This window comes from Salvelinus fontinalis, chromosome 5, assembly GCF_029448725.1.
Source record: "Salvelinus fontinalis isolate EN_2023a chromosome 5, ASM2944872v1, whole genome shotgun sequence".
NCBI classification, from domain to species: Eukaryota; Metazoa; Chordata; class Actinopteri; order Salmoniformes; family Salmonidae; genus Salvelinus; species Salvelinus fontinalis.
In genome coordinates, this window is record NC_074669.1 from 10,963,483 (window position 1) to 10,984,354 (window position 20,872).

A 20,872-nucleotide genomic window follows, 5' to 3' on the forward strand; every position below is an offset into this window, starting at 1 on the left:
CAGTCGCTGACATTCAGACCTTCTGTTTGGAATACAAGAACCGTTGTAAACTCCTGCTTAAGACCAACCGATAGTTTCCAGCCCGCTAGAGTTAGTCAAATATATTTTAATAACACTGACTATATTCTAATGGGGTGTTGGCTAATTGAGCTTTATCTGCTTCAATAGTGAACCAACCAAGCACGCAGCCCAAATGTCTCTATGCCAGAGAAAAGGTGTCAACCCATCATTTTGAATTATTTCTAATACCAGCTGACGTAATGTGACAGGAAAATCCCTACATTTCTAACAAAAGCCCAGCCACTAGCTTGGAAAATAATTATTTAAATGAAAGCCTTTGCAGAATGTAGTCAAGATGACGCTCCACCACACCACAGCCTAGGGAAGCCCCATCTGCATTCCATTGTCAAAGGCAGCGGAACAAAGTCTGCTATGCGAACCAACAGAACCTTGAAGGGAAGACAAAAACACAATACATCTTTGACCTTTTCACAGCCTTTAGAGTAGGCTAGAACTAGATATTAAGCCTGAGTCAATCTTCAGCTTAACTAATATAGAGAGCATGGACTATGGAAAAAAAACAACATCCTATTTTAAATAGCAGAAACAGAATCCTCACCTTGAAGAGCCGTAGGATGTTGGCCACCATGATAGACACAGAGCTAGCCGCCGCCCCTATGACCCCCACCACCTTGTCCGGCTTGGCGAAGATGGGCGGGTCTCCGTTGGCGCAGCGCACATCTGAGCCGTCCCTCTCGATGAGTGCCTGGACGAAAGTCAGCGACTGCTCCAGGGCATAGGTGTCTCTAGAACAGGTGTCCAGGATGCGTGCCCCCAGTGTCACATTGGGGAGCAGCTCTGGGTCCTTGTTGATCAGGTCAATGGCAAACAGCATGGCCTCCAGCCTATGAATGCCCTTCTCCTTCTTCAGCTCCCCGCAGGGCACTCCTCTCTCGCCACGGGAGTGCACAGGGAATAGGCCGCCCAGCATGATGTCACCGTCCAGCCGGATGGAATGGGCGTACTCCTGCAGAGGCAGCTGGGGGTCCGGGGGCTTCTGAGTGGCAGAGGCCAACAGCCAGTAGCATTTGGTGGTCAGTAGGAAGAGGAAGCAGTGAAGGAAGAGGGAGGGGTGTTTGGACTCCCTGGCCATGGTGGTAGCAGTACGGGAGATAGTGGGTCAGGGGAGGTGGTGTAGTACTGGGAGGTCAGAGCAGCAGGCAGCTGGTGGGGGGTGGTGGGAACACAGGGTTGGGCCAACCGTGTGTGACCCTCCTCTCTAGATCAGGACAGGGTTAGGGAGGGCTACCTCTGGTTTCGAAGAGCTGCTGATGTATGTACCTGGCATCCCTGGGAAAGGGTTGTTGTTTGAGCAAGATAAGGAGGCTGGAGAGAAGAGAGGCTGAGTTTCTCACACTGACTGGACAGTGGGGATCTCTTTCCACAATCCTGGGTGTCTCATGCTCAAAAGACCCTGTTTGTGACGTGTGAGACAAAGAGGGAAAACAATCCATATGTTACACACTAGGGTTCAACTCTCTAATAGACACAGGCACATATCAATATACAGTATGTAGGTCACACGCCCACATATGCTATTTCTCTCTTCTCTCTCTTTCTCAAACACATAGGTGCACACACTATGTTCCCCTCTAATCAGGGACTGATTTAGACCTGGGACACCAGGTGGGTGCAATTAATTATCAGGTAGATCAGAAAACAAGAAGTACTCAGGAAGGATTTTAAATCAGTGGTGGAAAAAGTGCCCAATTGTCAAACTTGAGTAGAAGTAAAGATACTTTAAAAGAAAATGACTCAAGTAAAAGTGAAAGTCACCCAGAAAAATACTACTTGAGTAAAAGTCAAAAAGTATTTGGTTTTAAATACACTTGAGTATCAAAAGTAAATGTAATCGCTAAATTAGAAAGTATCAAAAGTAAAAGCAGAAATCATTTCAAATTCCTTATATTAAGCAAACCAGACAGCATGCTTTTCTTGATTTTTTTTCATTTAAGGATAGCCAGGGGCACACTCCAACACTCCAACAAACGAAGCATTTGTGTTTAGTGAGTCTGCCAGATCAGAAAAAGTAAGGATGACTGGGGATGTTCTCTTGATAAGTGCATGAATTAGACAATTTTCCTGTCCTGCTAAACATTCAAAATGTAACTAGTACTTTTGGGTGTCAAGGAAAATATACAGAGTAAAAAGTACATTATTTTCTTTAGGAATGTAGTGGAGTAAAAGTAAAAGTTGTCTGAAATAGAAATATTAAAGTAAAGTACACCACTGATTTTAATACCCTTTCACTGAAGCATGCATCCATGCACACTCAAGCAAGCAAGCACACACACACACACACACACAGACACAGACACAGACACAGACACACAAAGTGAGAGAGTAGAAGGACAGACACAACAAACATCCACATCACACAGCAGGGAATCTCCCTTTGAAAACTGTGAAATCTTCAAACATTGGCACTGTCACATCTGCATAAACTCTGTCTACAAAGCTGGGAATGTGCTTGATAAAAACATCAAAGAATTGTATTATCATGTAATAAGCTATTGCATTTGCAATGAGACTAATCCTTACCCTGATGTGAATTTAAATTACTGTGATATGTTTATTAGCATAATGCAAAGTTATACAGGAAGCTACATCAAAATGGACACAGCAGCATACCCTAGCCTAGAGCCTTACAGATGGTGTCGCACAATAAATAGCATCGACAATGACAGAACCAGTGTGTGTGTGTGTGTGTGTGTTTATGTTAACATGCGCTGGTTGCCTGCTGGCAAAATGAAAACATGCAGGTATTTTCTTCCTGTCTGCAGCTTTAGTTGCATTAGCTCTGCCAGTTTACTGTTAGTTTACTGAGTTTACTGTCAGCATTAATTTTCCATCTGAGAGGAAATACAGAACTTCTTAGCTCCCGTTGTTCCAGAACGAAGAGAGTGGCTTAATGACTTTTCTTTCACTATTGAGAGACATAACTCATTATCCACTCTTATTCACGACTAGGACTACTTTTTTGGTAAAAATTACATAAATTCTCTTCAGAGTGCCCCTCGTGATTAGTATGAAACATTTTTTGTTTTGAGCCTGATCAATTGAGGCATTACCAAAAAAAAGACTGTAGTTTTCAAACGGCAGTAAAAGTGCCTTAACTGTGGTATTTTGGACGCAGTAATTGCAGAATAACTGCAGTGTACTGTAGTTGAACTACAGTTATACCGCACTGTAACTGCAGTTGCACTGCAAAATTACTGTATAAAAAAAAAACATTCTTATTTTGGACGCAGTATTTGCAGCATACTACAGTTATACTGCACTCTAACTGCAATCTTTTTTCATAAGGGAGGCTCCATGGACATTACAATTGTGTGGCATAGGTGTTTAACAGCTTTGGCCCTTACACTGCTTGTTCCCATTCTTATCTTTTAACAAGATACCGATTGCAGCGAGTCACTCTTATCCAAAAGTGTAGCATGCCAGTGAGAAACAATAAGTAACTGGAGTTTGGAACTGACGACCAGCATTGGTCGAATTACTTACAAAAATAACTCCAGCTGAACAAAACAGTAAAATGTGTTACAGTTATAAAACAATTGATCTATAACTGTTTGAAAGACGCTCTGCACAAATGAAGCATGGCGATAACAACCTCATGTAGCATAGGCCTAAGCAGGCGCACATCTGGGCCGCATAAATCCCTGGTGAATTAAGCTATTGTTCTATGCTAGTAGCTTACTAATTAATGACGTCTATTCGGACTGAGTATTGAGAAAATTAGGCCTATTTGATTGATCTTTGAATTATTTTTTATTTAACCTTTATTTAACTAGGCAAGTTAGTTAAGAACAAATTCTTATTTACAATAGTGGTCTACCAGGGAACAGTGGGTTAACTGCCTTGTTGAGGAGCAGAACGACAGATTTTTACCTTGTCAGCTTGGGGATTCGATCCAGCAACCTTTCGGTTACTGGCTCTAACCACTAGGCTACCTGCCGCCCCAATAAAGACATGGTAGGCTAATACCTACAGGCCTGTGTGTAGGCTACTTTAAAGCCATGCGGCATCAACTCATAACCCATTACGTTTTCTTCAACCCAACCACTGAGACCCACTGTACGTCGTTATGGTTTAGATGGGTGGTCAGAATGAGTAGCACATGTCATTAAACGTCAGAGTGAAGTACAATGTGAAACTGCGCAGACGTATGTTCTTCTACAGCTAAGCTAGATACAGCATTGGCGACGAGGATGGCTGAACTCAGTTTACCCCCACCAGTGCCATTCCTTTCCATGCCTGGAAGGGAATAACTGGCTCGAAAGTTTAAACACTTATCTCGAAGCTCTGAACTTTTCTACAATCTCCGACAAGTGTAGGACAACACTGCGCCGTCACTGCCTCGGTGCAGAGGATTTTCAGAGCGCTTGGATGGGCTCCTACATCCAATGGTGCAGTCAGCCTCCTACGGAACCACTTCACCGGGACACCATCAGCCCGGTGAGTCAATTCAAAACTACATGGCTAATCTGAGTGACTTGTCTAGCTTTTGTAACAATGAGGCACTTCAGGACGAGATCCTCAGGGATCAGCTGATAAAGGGGATGTTATGTGAAAAGACAAGGGAGAAACTACTTTTGGAATCTGACAATTTACAACTTGATGGAGCAATTAAATCAGCACTCCAGGTGCATTGTAATGCTCTACTATGCTAACAGACAGCTCTGCAGCATACACTCGGCCCCCAGCCATTCTCACACAGCAGCTTCAGCCCGAGCAGGCACACTATAGCGATCGTGCGTTGCACACGCCCTGCCACACCGATAGCTGCATGGAAACAGCAGGCACACAGACAAACAAACCGACTTAGCTGGAGCAACTGTGGGGCTTGCTCTCACGATTCAATGGCTTCAAGTGCCCAGCCCGTGGAACGATATGCAAGAACTGTTCAAAAATACGATAACTTTGCGGAAGTGTGTCATTCTGCCCTTGCTACTAGCTCCGCCCTCATTCTCCTCTGACTCTCAACATGAACGCACTGAAATCCAAACTGTCTCCATCAATCATGTGTCATTCAAAACATGCAGCTGGGTGAGGTGGGTTTGTCTTTGCTACTGGATACAGGCGCTGCAGTGTCGTTGCTCAACCTTGCCACCTACAACAAGTTCTTCACTCACCAGCTACTCCAACAGTCCTCCACTGCCCTGTGTGGGTACGGTAGCTCCAAGATAGACATTGTGGGCACTCTCCAGGTCCCAGTGCACTACGTCACCAAGCACCTACCGTCATTCACATTTCACATTGCAAAGCGGGGAGCCAAACTCCTGGGGCTCGACCTCTTCACAGGCTTGGGGTTCACACTGAGAGAGGACAGTGGGTCAGCTATCCACCAGGTTACCTGCACATGGCAACAGAACAGGCCAGCTCTGTTTGATGGACTGGGCTGCCTCACAGCCTTTACGCAAAGGCCCTTAGTGAACCCGGACGTGTCCCCAGTCATGCAGCCCCTGTGGTGCAACCCCTTTGCATTGCGTGATGACGTCACAAAAGATCTCCAGTCGCAGTTGAAGGCGGACATCATTGAGCCAGTCAATGTTGCCCCTGGATTTCAAACGTGGTCATTGCAACCAAAAGTTAGGTGGAATCCAGACCTGTGTGAATCCCTGTGCTGTGAACAAGGCTGTTGTCCCGGATAGTAGTACCCGCTGAGGAGGTGACTGAACAATTTCACGGCTTCAGGGTCTTCATGAAGCTTGACCTGAGTCAGGGTTATATTCAGGTGTCCCTCCACCCAGCCAGCAGAGACCTCACGGCCTTCGTCACACACGCTGGTGTGTTCAGATACACATGCATCTCTGGTGGACTTAGCTCCGCCCCCAGCTGCTTCCAGGTGATGAGCACCATCCTCGCTGGAATATCCAGGGTAGCGGTCTATCTAGACGGCATCGTGATCCACAGCCAAGACCTCCACATCCATGACCAGCGACGCCACAAAGTATTCAGTGCTCTACTGCAGAACAACCTGACCCTGAATGGCGAAAAGTGCACCTTTACAGCTCCAGTCGTCGAGCTTGTGGGGTTCCGCCCTGTCGGCCAACGGGGTGGAACGCTTCAACCAAGCGCTGAAGAACCGCATCAGAGCACACCTGGTCCAGGGGTGCACGTTCCAAACCGCCCTGAACCAAACACTAGTGCACTACAGAGCATGAAAACACACAGCAACACAGGTCTCACCGGAATCTCTCATGCTTGGTCGTGAGATGGAACTGCCACTGGAAAGACTCAGAACACAGGGTGTGACAGCACCGACGACTAGGTGCACACAAGCAAAGCAGGCAGGCACCAGGCACCAAAGAGCAATGAAACGGCGCTTCGACAATGTACACAGAGTGAAGTAGCCGATCATCCAAGTGTCAGACAGGTTCCGAGTCTGTTGGTCTCAGCGGTGCAACAAAATGGTCTCATTTTGGACGGACCCCTTGCAGGTCAGTCGACATCTGGGGCTCGCCACCTTCATGCCGAGCAATGGATCACGCTGGCACGCCAGCCGCCTCAGAAAAGTCCCACTCCTCTCGCATTGGCCAGTATAACACAAACATACAGGCCAGAGACACACCTGATGAACCTCCTCCTGCACTACCACCTAAGCCTTAGCCTCTGTGGGCTCCCAAGGGCCAGAGCTACAAGCAGTGATGGCTTTAAGATCAGCCTATGCAGCCACTGACTAGAGGACTACCTTTCCTCCTTTAATACTTAGGTTCCGTTAGGTGTCTTAGTCAACCTTCAGGTTAACTGACTGAACTGTCTAGTTTTGGAGAGTCTTTGTTTACCTCTTCCATTTAAAGGTTCATGTTTTTTTGTTAGGCATCACTGGATTATTGCCCTATGGACATTTGTATATATGGTACCAGTCCCTGGTTTTAGAAAGGAGGGGGAAATGTTATGTATGGTACAACGTGTTCTGTATGTCATACTGTACGTTGTTATGGTTTAAGACAGTGTGCTGCTTTACATATGAATGGGTGGTCCGAATTAATGGCACATGTCATTAACCATCAGAGTGATGTACAATGTGAAACTGTGCAGACATGCCTTCTTCTACAGCAAAGAGAGATACATCCCTCATCAACTACAATATCTATGCACAGAGCATATACTTGGCTTTGAATGAAATAAAGCAACAACTTTGCAACCATCAGACAAAATGTTAAAACGCTTTAACTTGAAGATTTTACCCACAGGTGACGAGTAAGTAGCCTAGTTCATTTGTGACCTATATTGCAGTGCATTTATAGCCGGCAGTTCTACAAAGCAAATCTCATGCACAATTGCTCTAATTGCAGTCATCTAAATGTAAATAATTGTATCACCCAAGATTTTGATTGCACACTGCATGATTAGACTCCCCACCAATTTGCACTTATTATAAAGGTACAATGTGCCCAATTACCATGATTGATGAGAATTCTCCGGGATTTTTTTTATGAGATAGGCTACTTACTCCGTGGTCCATTTTAAGTTTACTGCTTTCTTCCTTTCAATCGATTTGGACTCAGTTGATGAAGACAGATGAAACATGCACAACGCACCGAAAATTCTTATGCCTGTCTAAATTAAATTGATCTTCAATGGATCACTTTCTTGACGATGTTTTTATATATATGTACCAGAAAGCCATGTCAAAAGTAACTCCTGAATTATTTATTTTACAGATCAAATGTGACTTTGTGTGAATGATTGGAAACATGAGCGCATCAGAAAACTGATATTCTCAATATCAAGTCTGTAGGCTATTACTAAAGAAAAAGAAAAAAAACATCTAAGAACATTAAATAACGAACATGACTCATATCACATTGTTTGAAAAAAAATCTACAATTAAGTAAGACTTACGCGCCGGTTACTGTGATCTGGTCCCTCGCGGTCTCACTGCCAAACCAAAGCTGCGCAAACCTGTGCTGTGCTCGTGGTGCTGAAAGAACAGCAGCATCGTGAAGGTGGCGCGAGCGCGACTCCGGGAAGATCTCAATTATATTCTTATTGCGTCCCTTCTCCTCGTCTCCTTCTCAAAACCCATTGGAGGAGAAGGTCAGAGGGGCGAGATCTCTGGCGTTCTCATCCAATGGGTTTTGAGAAGGAGACGAGGCGCGAGGACAGGAGGGAGGATGCGAGGAGAAATAAATTGAGAACTTCACTCCGTCTCTGTGGAATCACTAAATACTACCACACAGCGGTGGTTGGTTTCCAGGCTACCTAATGATTCTCTGATGGTTGTTAGTTGTTTCTGTAAATACTGAGCAGTTTATTTTAATTGTATTTTTCAAATCACCATAATCCTACCGATGATTACTGGAAGACGTGTGCGGGGACTATTTAGGATGAATTTAAATAATTCACGCTCAGAGTGGGCTTGCTTGGTTCAAACCAAGTGCATGGTCGCATGTTCCTTGCCTCAACACATGCATCTTATTTGGTGTGTCAACAATTTCAAAGTGTAATTTAAAGGAAGCGATACTGTTGGTGCGTCATGGCTAATGATGACAGCCTACAGAAGATGAAATAGTCTTATATGGCGTAATTTTCAAAGGGCATAACTTTCTAAAACTATATATAGGCTAGGATGATATAAGCAATCTAAAAGATGCTTGAGAATTATAGCCTACATGAGAGGTGATTCAGATCATTCAACATTCTTTCGGGAGAAATACTAAGAGAAAAACAAACCTATTTATTGCACACACTCTTTCAGACAGTGGACATGTCTTTTCAAAAGTAGGATAAAATGCCTAAGGCTCTACATAAAACAATATTCCCAGTGGGAAAATGTGCACAGCGGATGTTGAAAAGGGAGTTTTTGTTGACGACACCGTTGGGAAACACAGTCACATTGCGCCATCTCGTGGGCGCAAAATAGCCTAGTCGAGAGTGGCAGAATTTGTCTTTGGAAAAGACCAACGCCAACCGAACACCTGAAGCAGAAAAATACGATGGGTGTTTTTTAAATTTGATTTATTCCTCATGTCTTCCTCATTGGTAGGAAGAAGTTTGGGTACTACATTTTTTAAATATTACCTGACTCCTATAAATTAAAATAGCCAATTTGGCTGCAATCAATTAGCTTAATTGATCAGAGTTCAAATTATATTTCAACAAAATAATGTTTCAGGAATGCTAATCATGTATGTTACTAACAGAAACGATTTCAGAACAACCTGAACTGGTGGGTGTCCAAATCCTCTTTCTTGTGCTTTCAGAGGTGAAACAACCATTTTGCAATCTAGACTAATCATAACACACACTGATGGCAGGGAACTGCAGTTCCTTAACTGGAACAATTAAATCTTATAGACTCCATGGACAGGAGGGAGCTCACTAGTTCTTTCCCTGAGCTGCCAGCCATTGCAGTGTCAGCCTCACCTGCCCCGCAAGCCATCCCATAGCGTGTCCGTCTGGTGTCTGCCCCGCCAGCCTCCCCAGTGCCAGTCCGGCCTGCCAACGCCAGACCACAGAGGCGTGTGTCGGAGAAAATCCAGTGATTACAGATCAGGTCTGCTGTATTACCAGAGCTACTGGACGACAGATGGTAATATTACCCTCTGAGCCACAGTCCTTCAGTAGCACTGGGAGAGTCTTCCTATGTGGCCAACCTTCAGTCTGCCACCCAGCTAACGTAGGCAGAGATAACAGCTGTCACCCCCTGCCCATGCATCACCACAAAAATGGAGGAGGTACACTTGAAGTCGGAAATTTACATACATTTATGTTGGAGTCATTAAAACTCATTTTTCAACCACTCCACAAGTCATTTTGACCCAAGTCATTTTTCCAACAATTGTTTACAGACAGATTATTTCACTTAGAATTCACTGTATCACAATTCCAGTGGATCAGAAGATTACATACACTAAGTTGACTGTGCCTTTAAACAGCTTGGAAAATTCCAGAAAATTATGTCAAGGCTTTAGAAGCTTCTGATAGGCTAATTGACTTCATTTGAGTCAATTGGAGGTGTACCTTTGGATATATTTTAAGGCCTACCTTCAAACTCTTAAAATAAAGAGGTGATCCTAACTGACCTAAGACAGGGAATTTTTACTAGAATTAAATGTAAGGAATTGTGAAAAACTGAGTTCAAATGTATTTGGTTAAGATGTACATTAACTTCCGACTTCAACTGTATATACACCTTTTGCCCACCTGCACATCTCTCCCACTGGTCAGTACAGCAGAGTGGTCTGTGCTACCTGTAAAACTGGACGTACAGTTGGAAATCGGAAGCTTACATTCACCTTAGCCAAATACATTTAAAATCAGTTTCACAATTCCTGACATTTAATCCTAGTAAAAATGTCCCTGTCTTAGGTCAGTTAGGATCACCACTTTATTTTAAGAATGTGAAATGTTAGAATATTAGTGGAGAGAATTATTTATTTCAGCTTGTATTTCTTTCATCACATTCCCAGTGGGTCGCAAGTTTACATACACTCAATTAGTATTTGGTAGCATTGCCTTTAAATTGTTTAACTTGGGTCAAACGTTTCGGGTAGCCTTCCACAAGTTTCCCACAATAAGTTGGGTGAATTTTGGCCCATTCCTCCTGACAGAGCTCCTGTAACTAAGTCAGGTTTGTAGGCCTTCTTACCCGCACATGTTTTTCAGTTTTGCCCACACATTTTCAATAGGATTGAGGTCAGGGCTTTGTGATGGCCACTCCAATACCTTGACTTTGTTGTCCTTAAGCCATTTTGCCACAACTTTGGAAGTACGCTTGGGGTCATTGTCCATTTGGAAGACCCATTTGCGACCAAGCTTTAACTTCCTGACTGATGTCTTGAGATGTTGCTTCAATATATCCAAATAATTTTTCTGCCTCATGATGCCATCTATTTTGTGAAGAGCATCAGTCCCTCCTGCAGCAAAGCACCCAAACAACATGATGCTGCCACCCCCGTGCTTCACAGTTGGGATGGTGTTCTTCGGCTTGCAAGTCTCCCCCTTTTTCCTCCAAACATAACGATGGTCATTATGGCCAAACAGTTCTATTTTTGTTTCATCAGACTAGAGGACATTCCTCCAAAAAGTACGATCTTTGTCCCCATGTGCAGTTGCAAACCGTAGTCTGGCTTTTTTATGGAGGTTTTGGAGCAGTGGCTTTTTCCTTGCTGAGCGGCCTTTCAGGTTATGTCGATATGGAACTCGTTTTACTGTGGATATAGATACTTTTGTAGCCGTTTCTTCCAGCATCCTCACAAGTTCCTTTGCTGTTGTTCTGGGATTGATTAGCACTTTTCGCACCAAAGTACATTCACCTCTAGGACACAGAACATGTCTCCTTCGTGAGCGGTATGACGGCTGCGTGGTCCCATGGTGTTTATACTTGCATACTATTGTTTGTACAGATGAGCGTAGTACCTTCAGGCATTTGGAAATTGCTCCCAAGGGTGAACCAGACTTGTGGAGGTCTACAATGTTTTTTCTGAGGTCTTGGCTGATTTCTTTTGATTTTCACATGATGTCAAGCAAAGAGGCACTGAGTTTGAAGGTAGGCCTTGAAATACCTCCACAGGTACACCTCCAATTGACTCAAATGATGTCAATTAGCCTATTAGAAGCTTCTAAAGCCATGACATCGTTTCCTGTAATTTTCCAAGCTGTTTAAAGGCACAGTCAACTTAGTGTATGTAACTTCTGACCTATTGGAATTGTGATACAGTGAATTATAAGTGAAATAATCTTTCTGTAAACAATTGTTAGAAAAATGACTTGTGTCATGCGCAAAGTAGATGTCCTACCGACTTGCGAAAACTATAGTTTGTAAATTAACAAGAAATTTGTGGAGTGGTTGAAAATGAGTTTTAATGACTCCAACCTAAGTGTATGTAAACCTCCAACTTCAGCTGTATATATACTGGTTGGCCAGGGGCAGTCGATGATGCAACAGCAACAGTACATGATATATCACATTTATTATTTGAAATAAGCTATTTCCAAAGTCCCACTATTTAAAAATGTTACAAAGATAACACTGATTGACCAGGGATTAGAGTTCTCCCTCACAGCCTCAGTGAATATCACCTCTGGTACTGATAGACTGTGTTACATTTAACCTTCACACAAAACAAAATGCACATGTGAAAACCCACATTCATAATGTTTTCCTCACAAGGTACTTATTTGATTAGAATAGCCACATTTTATGAAGTTAATACTGGATTGTTGCCTATTTCATGAAGAGTGGTAATGACCTGCAAATGAGTTACTCATCCACCTTTTTATCTTTGAAGATATGAGTTAATAATTAAACCCTAAGGTACATGGTATCTACGTATATGTACTGAGCAAGCTGTTAAAGTAGCTGTTTGGACCGGACAAAATACCACTGTATACCGCTGTGTATAGCCTCGTTATTGTTATTCTTATTGTGTTACTTTTTATTATTTATTTTAATTTTAACCTACTTGGTAAATATTTTCTTCTTCTTGAACTGCACTGTTGGTTAAGGGCTTGTAAGTAAGCATTTCCCGGTAAAGTCTACACTTGTTGCACTTGGTGCATGTGACAAATAAAGTTAAAATTTGATTTGATATTCACCTAGGCACTCTATTGATGTTTTTAACCATTGCTCACGGGTCGGATGAGCAGTGACGGTTCACAACTTCAATGTAAAGGAGACCTATTAAGGTTGTCACTGTTTTTTGTGAAGAAGTCATGTGTCAGATGGGTGTGATTCCTGTGTTGACTGTAAAACCATGGAGAGCCCTCTTTGATGAGAAGTTCCATGTGGTTGTGGGGAACTTACCACCGACACAGGAGGTCACACTACATTCTTTACATCAGTCTGAAGACACAGACTACTGGGAGGCGTTTGGGCATTATGTCAGTGATGCTCAGGGAAGGGTCACAGGTGAGAGATATTATTTCCATTTATCTACTTAATTTCCTGTAGTTACTTCATTTTGCTACTTCATTTAGCTACTTCAACACCAGAAAAACATTTGTAAATGCACTATCGGATGTATTTGGGCCTGCACTGGAAACTCTTTCATTGATTTCATTCATTTAAAGGAATTACAGTGAAATAACAATATGATGGATTCTGTAAACTCAGACTTGTGTCATATTCACCATAACTATATAAAAAACCCTGTCACAAAATGCGTGTTTTTTTGCTACACAAGCCACACTTTTCGCCCTGTACTTTCAAGTAACTTTCAAGTAATTATGTCATTAATAGTCTTCAAGGATCCAAGTGTAGGGGGGACATATGAGGGTGTTGAGCCCATGGGTCTGTTGTGGAGCATGAGACCAATACTTGGCAGTAGACCGGAACTCAGGTAAACATGAGAATGAACATGAGGTTATTCTGACACTCAGGCCAACGCTAAAGTAGTTGGTAGTTTTGGAATACAAATTGTTTATACCTCTCGTAGGTTGAGAAAGAAGGAGGTCCACACTCCCATGGTGGTGCACATCTCTGTGTACAGGGGACACATGAGTCAGGGGTTCAGAGAGCAGGTGGCCCTGGCGAGTGTCGTCACAGAGCGCTGGTACATGGCCCCTGGAGTCCGCAGGGTCGACATCACAGAGGGAGGGGTCACAGGGACCCTGTTCCTGCCACCAGGTACACAATATGCTCTCAATAACTGAAGGTCACATTTTGGCCATTTTGTCTGGGTTCTCTTTAAGACCAGTAGAGGAATAATAAGTCCTAACAAATTACATTTTGAGTTCTGATATGTTGAATATATATATATATATATATATACACTTTTGACTGGTATAAGGCACAGGGTCAGTGGTAGAAATAAAGAATAATGTTTTTTTGATCATGTCATGCTGAAGGTCCCGGACCCTTCCCCGGAGTTTTAGACATGTGGGGAGGTAGTGGCGGCCTGGTGGAATATAGAGCGGCTCTCTTGGCATCCCACGGCTTTGCTGCCATGGCGCTACTTTACGTCTTCCCAGACCAAAATAAAAATGCTACCATTGGCTACCCTTACTTTGAGGTTTGTGTCTACCGTCTGCACCATTTTCATATAGAAATCATGGTTGACGCTCGGCCATTTATGTGTGTGTGTGTGTGTGTGTGTGTGTGTGTGTGTGTGTGTGCGTGTGCGTGTGTGTGCCTGCAAAATGGGAACTGCTCCAAATACATGTACTATGTTTTAAGAAGTTATTTTTAAGTCAGTCGGTAAGCTCTTATAAACAATAACTTGATAAACAATAACTTGCCTGACAAGTGACAGTCTGACAGACAATGCTACATAATGCCTGTGGTGAATGTTTGTTTGCTAGTTTGAATCCTTACCTTACACAATTAGTAACTGATTTATACCTTTGGAATCAGGTGAGAGGACTCTTTCACCATCTTTGAATGTGAATACTAACACGCACACCACTATGCTGTATCTCACGTCTGTGGGGCTGGGGGAAAAAACCATCTGCACGTCTTTCTTGATCCATTGTCTTGAGAAAACTTTAATAAATGCCTAAATGAGTAGTCACATGCTAATATCTTCTCAGGCTGCATTCAGACTACTGCAGGATCACCCTCTAGTGGCCGCTGACAGAATTGCGCTGCTTGGCCTTTCCCTTGGCGTTACAGTGGTTCTATCCATCACTGCTTACTCAGAAACTGTCAAAGTAAGTCCCTAAGAAACTCCTGCCCTGTCAGTTTGTTGATTTCCTGAATAAACATATGTGCATGCGCTTTACCCAAACCAAAATGTCCCCATCATACTCACCATCATTGAGTTGTGTTTAGGAAAATCACATGAATATCAGCGACAAAATGCATTTTTGCTTATCTGTCCCCAGTCAGTAATAAACAATGTATTCATGCAGTTTAATTAAATGTCTGTCTACTCCTTTTAGCCTAGATGTTGTGTGTGCATCAGTGGCAGCCATGCGTGTCGAATTGGAGCCACCCAGTCCGTTGAGGAAACATCTCAGGGTATACACAAGTGAGTCAATACCTTATGTTTACTTGTGTTTGTCTGTTTATAAAGTAGCCTAATGATTTTCAAGGAGAAAATCAGTACTATACTTTTGGCCATGCGTTTTCAGAAAATACGCAAAGGCCCGTACGGATGAGGAGAATCGCCTCATCTGGAGGGACGTTCTTCTACCTATTCCAGAAGATATAGACCTGAAAGTGGAAGTAAGATATCTGTTATGTACAGAAAGATCCTTCAGTCTGCTCTTGTTTGGATGATTGTAGCGAGGGAACTGTATCCCACACAGGAGGACAGGATGATAAGGACCTCTAAAAGATTACGCTGGAGAACTCAACCAATACTGAGAACAGTTTCACACTTTCTCCAGTCCTATCATGATCCTCCAGTATCTCACAAGATTGAGGGCTCAGAAGTATTGTTGCGTCTATCAATATTCAATGTTTTCCTAAATGACTATTAATCTGTTCAGTTCTGCTCCATTTTGTTTTATTCTGTCCTCAGATGGGGAGGATAACATGTCCTCTGCTGCTGGTTGTTGGACAAGATGATCAGAATTGGGCTGCTGTTGAATCAGCCGATGATGTGAGCTACGTCTGGTTTGCCTATGGAAAATATCATGCTTCATACATGCAGTTTAAAAAACCTCTTAAATGTAATGGCAAAATGTAGATTTCGGCCTAAATAGACATACCCAAAAGTAACTGCTATTCATGTGTAATTACATGATTCTGACATGGCAAAACGTGATATATTTGGAAAGAAAATATCTGGGAGATTATGAGGAAATTAGATAGATAGAAGATAGATAGGAGTTACATAGTTCAGAATAAACAAGATCAAGCACACACAAAATAACCATCTTTCATTGACAAGCTATACGTGAATTATTGATGCCCAGAGCTGGAAACACATCAGATGGCTTCCACAACATGTGAACAATATCAGATAAAAATGGGACTTATAGACCTAACAACTAGAAATGGGCAGATGTTTTAGTAAGTGGTTTCAGGTGTGGTCATGGGATGCTTCCAGTGTCCATAAACCTCTCCAAACTGGCATATGTCTGTAAATGAGATAATTCCAGTGCTATTACATATTTGAAATCCCTAAATGCTATTTTTCAGTATAAAAACACAATTTTTTACCATATCAACCTCACTCAAACACTGTGGGGGGTGTTATGGGGTACCCACGGGATATTCAAGTGTCCTTTCAACCTCTCCAAAGTGTCCGAATGTGGTAATTGCACTGTTTCTGCACACTGGATGTGCCCAAAAGTTGTTGTTTACTATAAAAACAAAATGTATAAAACACCAACCTCTCTCAAACATTGTGGTGGTGTCGGAGGACATACCGGGGATATTGATGCCTACAGCGCATAAACAAGCATCATATTTCTGATGCGCAAAGATATAGTTACTCGGTGGACATATGATGTTGCCATTAAGTCATACATCATCAGATAACATTGGCAGTAGGCTAGATTTGTTCCTAATTTGATATCCCCCTTGTAGCTACAGCCCAAACACAGACCAAATCGACGCTTACCTTGTAAGATGTTTGCTGTTTGGTGAAAACGACCCGGCTTTGGGTCCCGGCTTTGGGTGTGTATCAACGTTTATGCTTCACAATGCTGACAGGAATGTAGGTAGCAAACATCTTGAAATGAGCTCATCAGCACGGCCTGCCCTTATAAATGTGTATGCCCATATATGGTAGTAAGTCAAACCAAAGATTTGAAGGCATAGATCAATAGCCAAGATACTCAGCTTTCTGCAGACACCCTGCTTTTGCAGATAGGGGCTACCGTTCTCATACCAGACTGAATTGAATTAGAAAAATCTAATAGAGTCACCAAATATGGGGACTTTACATGTAAGAGGTTTTAAGTACAAGATATCAATTGATGAGATTAATTAATTAGTGCTAAACTCCATAATTTTCTCCTCAGATGAAGCAGATGATGGAGAGAGCAGGAAACAGTCACCTGCTGACCACTCTGTCCTACCCTGGAGCTGGTCACCTGATTGAACCTCCGTATGGTCCCAACTGCAGGGCTTGTACCTTTGTGTTGCAGCCAGGCCAACAGAGAGGTGCCTTTGCAGAGTCATTCATGCAGACAGACTATGCTTTTATAGTTCTTGTGCTCCTATAGGAGTCCCAATACATTCGTCTATTACCACAGGGCGATGCAACCTGTTGATCTAGCTCACCAGATGAAACTAGTCCACTAATGATCCTACAGTTCTAGGTTTTTCTTATGTTACTGGACCCAATTTTCATGTAGGTCTACATTTATACAGTCAGAAGAATATCATGTCTCAAATGTCTTAAATCTAAAGCAGTCATTCCAACTTGTTGCAGTGGTCATGCTGTTTGGAGGCCTAACCAAACCTCACGCCATTGCACAGGAAGACTCATGGGAGAAGATTCTAGGTTTTCTGCAAGAGCATCTCTGTCACAGTGTCAAACCCCATGTGCAGTCCAGATTGTGAGCATTGTCTTACGTCAGGTGGCGTCACTCCTACGCAACACTCGTCCCTCAACCGATCATTGCAGGTGGAATCATTGCTCTATCTGACATAAGACAATGGACTGTGAGGTAATTAACAATGGACACCATGCAGATCAGACAAAGAAATAAACAAAGATAACTGTTCCTGCCCAGATGCCTAATGATTACACCAAACTGTATCAATGGCCTTATTGTATGATGTAAGTTCTGATATGAATGCAATTTATTTAAGTATGTATTTTTTGGTATGTATTTTTCATTTGAACCATATGGTTTGATTAAAATGTGTTTGGTATTTGGTATTTTATTATTATATTATATTTATTATGTTGCAAAAGCAGCAGCTACTCTTCCTGGGGTCCACACAAAACATGAAACATAATACAGTATGACATAATACATCAATAGACAAGAACAGCTCAAGGACAGAACAAAAAAAATGATGTTCAAAGGCATACGTAGCCTACGTATCAATGCATACACACAAACTACCTAGGTCAAGTAGGGGGAGAAGCATTGTGCCATGAGTTGTTGCTTTATCTGATTTTTGGAACTAGGTTTGCTGAATATTTGAGCAATATGAGATGGAAGGAAGTTCCATGCAATTAGGGCTCTATTTGTTCTGGATTTCGGGACTGTGAAAAAAAACCTTGGGGATAAGTCTGTGTGTCAGAGCTGTGTGTAAGTTGACTGTACAAACAATTTGGGATTTTCAGCACATGAATGTTTCTTATAAAAAGAAGAAGTGATGCAGTCAGTCTCTCCTCAACTCTTAGCCAAGAGAGACTGGCATGCATAGTATTTATATCAGCCCTCTGATTACAATTAAGAGCAAAATGTGCCGCTCTGTTCTGGGCCAGCTGCAGCTTAACTAGGTCTTTCCTTGCAGCACTGGACCGAACAGCTGGACAATAATCAAGATTAGACTAAACTAGAGCCTGCAGAACTTGCTTTTTGGAAAGTGGTGTCAAAAAAGCAGAGCATCTCTTTATTATGGCCAATTATTACGAGCTTTATTACGACCTCTCCCCTTCTTTACAACCATTGAATCTATATGTTTTGACCATGACAGTTTACAATCTAAAGTAACACCAAGTAATTTAGTCTCCTCAACTTGTTCAACAGCCACACCTTTCGTTACCGCATTCAGCTGAGGTATAGAACTAAAGGAATGATTTGAACCAAATACAATGGTCTTAGTTTTAGAGATGCTCAGGACCAGTTTATTAGTGGCCACCCATTCCAAAACAGACTGCAACTCTTTATGGGTTTCAGTGACTGCATTAGCTGTGGTTGCTGATGTGTATATGGATGAATCATCAGCATACATGGACACGCATGCTTTGTTTAATGCCAGTGGCAGGTCATTGGTAAAAATATAAAAGAGTAGAGGGCCTAGAGAGCTGCCCTGCGGTGCACCACACTTTACATGTTTGACATTAGAGAAGCTTCCATTAAAGAAAATCCTTTGAGTTCTATCAGATAGATAGCTCTGAATCTGTCAGGATTTGGCCAGGATTGTTCCGGTTTTGGTCACTAGATGCCCCCATTGGGCTTTTTTGACCCTTTTGTTTTCTCTTATTTCCAGTTATTATTTTCACCTGTGCCTCGTTTCCCTTGTATGTAATTAAATCCTTAGTTTTCCCACAGTTCTTTGCTCTGTGTTTGAATGTTAGCACCCAGCCCCAGCCATGCTGTGAACTTTTGTTACTCCAGTTGGATTCTCTTGAGGTACTCTGTTTTTGTTCTCGTTTATTTATTTTTTAGATTTTTCTTTTGAGGTTTTTTCCCTGCTGATTTACCTTGTGTCTTGGAGGATATACCTTTTTTCTCTTGGATTTACTTTTGACGTTGTGGATTTATATTTAAAAAAAGTAAAAAGTACTTTCCTTTTTAATTTATTAAAACACCGTCTCAAGTACTGCTGTGTCTGCCTCATCTTCTGGGTTCTGCCGACTATTAGTGGCTCAGTTAGCTAAGTGACTGTTTCTCTCACCGGAGACCCAATTTCGTAACCAGGTCCTGACAGAATCCACGATATGGCAGAGGGTGAAAAGCCATAACACATGTTTTTTCAACAACAGGTTATGCTCAATAATATCAAAGGCTGCACTGAAATCTAACATTACAGCTCCCACAATCTTCTATTATCAATTTATTTCAACCACTCATCAGTCATTTGTGTCAGTGCAGTACATGTTGAGTGCCCTTCTCTATAAGCATGCTGAAAGTCTGTTGTTCATTTGTTTACAGAGAAATTGCATTGTATTTGGTCAAACACATTTTTTCCCAACAGTTTGCTAAGAGCTGGCAGCAAGCTTATAGGTCTGCTGTTAGAACCAGTGAAGGCCTCTTTGCCACTCTTGGGTAGTGGAATTACTTTGGCTTCCCTCCAGGCCTGAGGACAAAGAATTTCCTCTAGGCTCAGATTAAATATATGACAGGAGTGGCTATAGAGTCAGCTACCATCTTCAGTAGTCTTCCATCTCAGTTGTCAATGCCAGGAGGTTTGTCATTTATTGATCGATAACAATATTTTTTCCCACCTCTCTCATACTAACTTTACAAAATTAAAACTTGCAATGCTTTTCTTTCATTATTTGTTTTTTTTTTATGCATGAATACAATTGCTCACTGTTCGTTGTTGGAATTCCCTACTTAAGTTTGCCCACTTTGCATATGAAATAACCATTAAAATAATTGGCAACATCAAATGGTTTCGTGATGAATAAGCAATCTGATTCGATGAAAGATGGAGTTGAATTTGTCTTTCTGCCCATCATTTCATTAAACCCCTTAAGGATCCGCCCCTTTTTTTTCACCTAAAATAACATACCCAAATCTAACTGCCTGTAACTGTCCCGTGGAAGGGACACCGATCCCGAAGATGTTTTAATCACGTCAGACCAACAAATATTTTTAACATTATCCACATAAGAGTCACAGCAAAATCTTTTGTATGATCACTTTTACACACTATTTTAGGGCCAGCTGTTGGAACTTTGGCTTTCCTGGATATAGACACTATATTGTGATCACTGCATCCAATGGGTACAGATACAGTTTTTGAACAAAGTTCTACAGTATTCGTAAAAATGTGATCGATACATGTGGATGATCTTGTTCCTGTAGTGTTTGTAAACACTCTGGTAGGTTGATTAATATCCTGAACCAGATTGCAGGCACTGGTTACACTATGAAGTTTCTTCTTGAAGGGACAGCTTGATGAAAACCAATCAATATTCAGGTCCCCAAGAAAGTGTATGTGATGTAAACAGAGAGATCTACTATCAAGCATTTCACACACAGAACTGATGTCCTCTCTCAATGACTTACAGATTGCTGTCATCTTGCCGTTCTCCAGTTTTAACTCATCGAGCTG

General features: G+C 42.2%; 2 protein-coding genes across 2 annotated transcripts in view; one reads left to right on the plus strand and one right to left on the minus strand.

The window, feature by feature from the left end:
- Positions 1–8,155, minus strand: part of grm8b (glutamate receptor, metabotropic 8b) — a 214,148-nt gene extending 205,993 nt beyond the window's left edge. Inside the window, exons 1-2 of the mRNA XM_055922410.1 lie at positions 7,912–8,155; positions 620–1,474 (exon numbers count right to left, since the gene is read on the minus strand). Of these exons, the coding sequence (XP_055778385.1) occupies positions 620–1,153 (534 nt within the window). The 5' untranslated portion in view covers positions 1,154–1,474; positions 7,912–8,155. The remainder of the gene's footprint in view (positions 1–619; positions 1,475–7,911) is intronic.
- Positions 8,156–12,365: 4,210 nt separating this feature from the next.
- On the plus strand, positions 12,366–17,785 carry LOC129855091 (acyl-coenzyme A thioesterase 1-like). The gene is made up of 10 exons (XM_055922411.1): positions 12,366–12,922; positions 13,253–13,352; positions 13,449–13,639; positions 13,861–14,024; positions 14,542–14,661; positions 14,893–14,981; positions 15,085–15,178; positions 15,477–15,557; positions 16,927–17,068; positions 17,340–17,785. Exons 1-10 carry the CDS (start codon positions 12,727–12,729, stop codon positions 17,468–17,470), a joined length of 1,308 nt encoding a protein of 435 aa, XP_055778386.1. The 5' UTR covers positions 12,366–12,726; the 3' UTR covers positions 17,471–17,785.
- The last annotated feature ends 3,087 nt before the right edge of the window (positions 17,786–20,872 follow it).

Bases quoted from the DNA above. Each gene is read 5' to 3' on its own strand.
- LOC129855091 (XM_055922411.1), top strand. From the start codon at position 12,727: ATGTGTCAGATGGGTGTGATTCCTGTGTTGACTGTAAAACCATGGAGA. The intron at 13,353-13,448 runs GTAAACATGAGA...TACCTCTCGTAG, and splicing joins GGCAGTAGACCGGAACTCAG to GTTGAGAAAGAAGGAGGTCC. The intron at 14,025-14,541 runs GTTTGTGTCTAC...ATATCTTCTCAG, and splicing joins TTGGCTACCCTTACTTTGAG to GCTGCATTCAGACTACTGCA.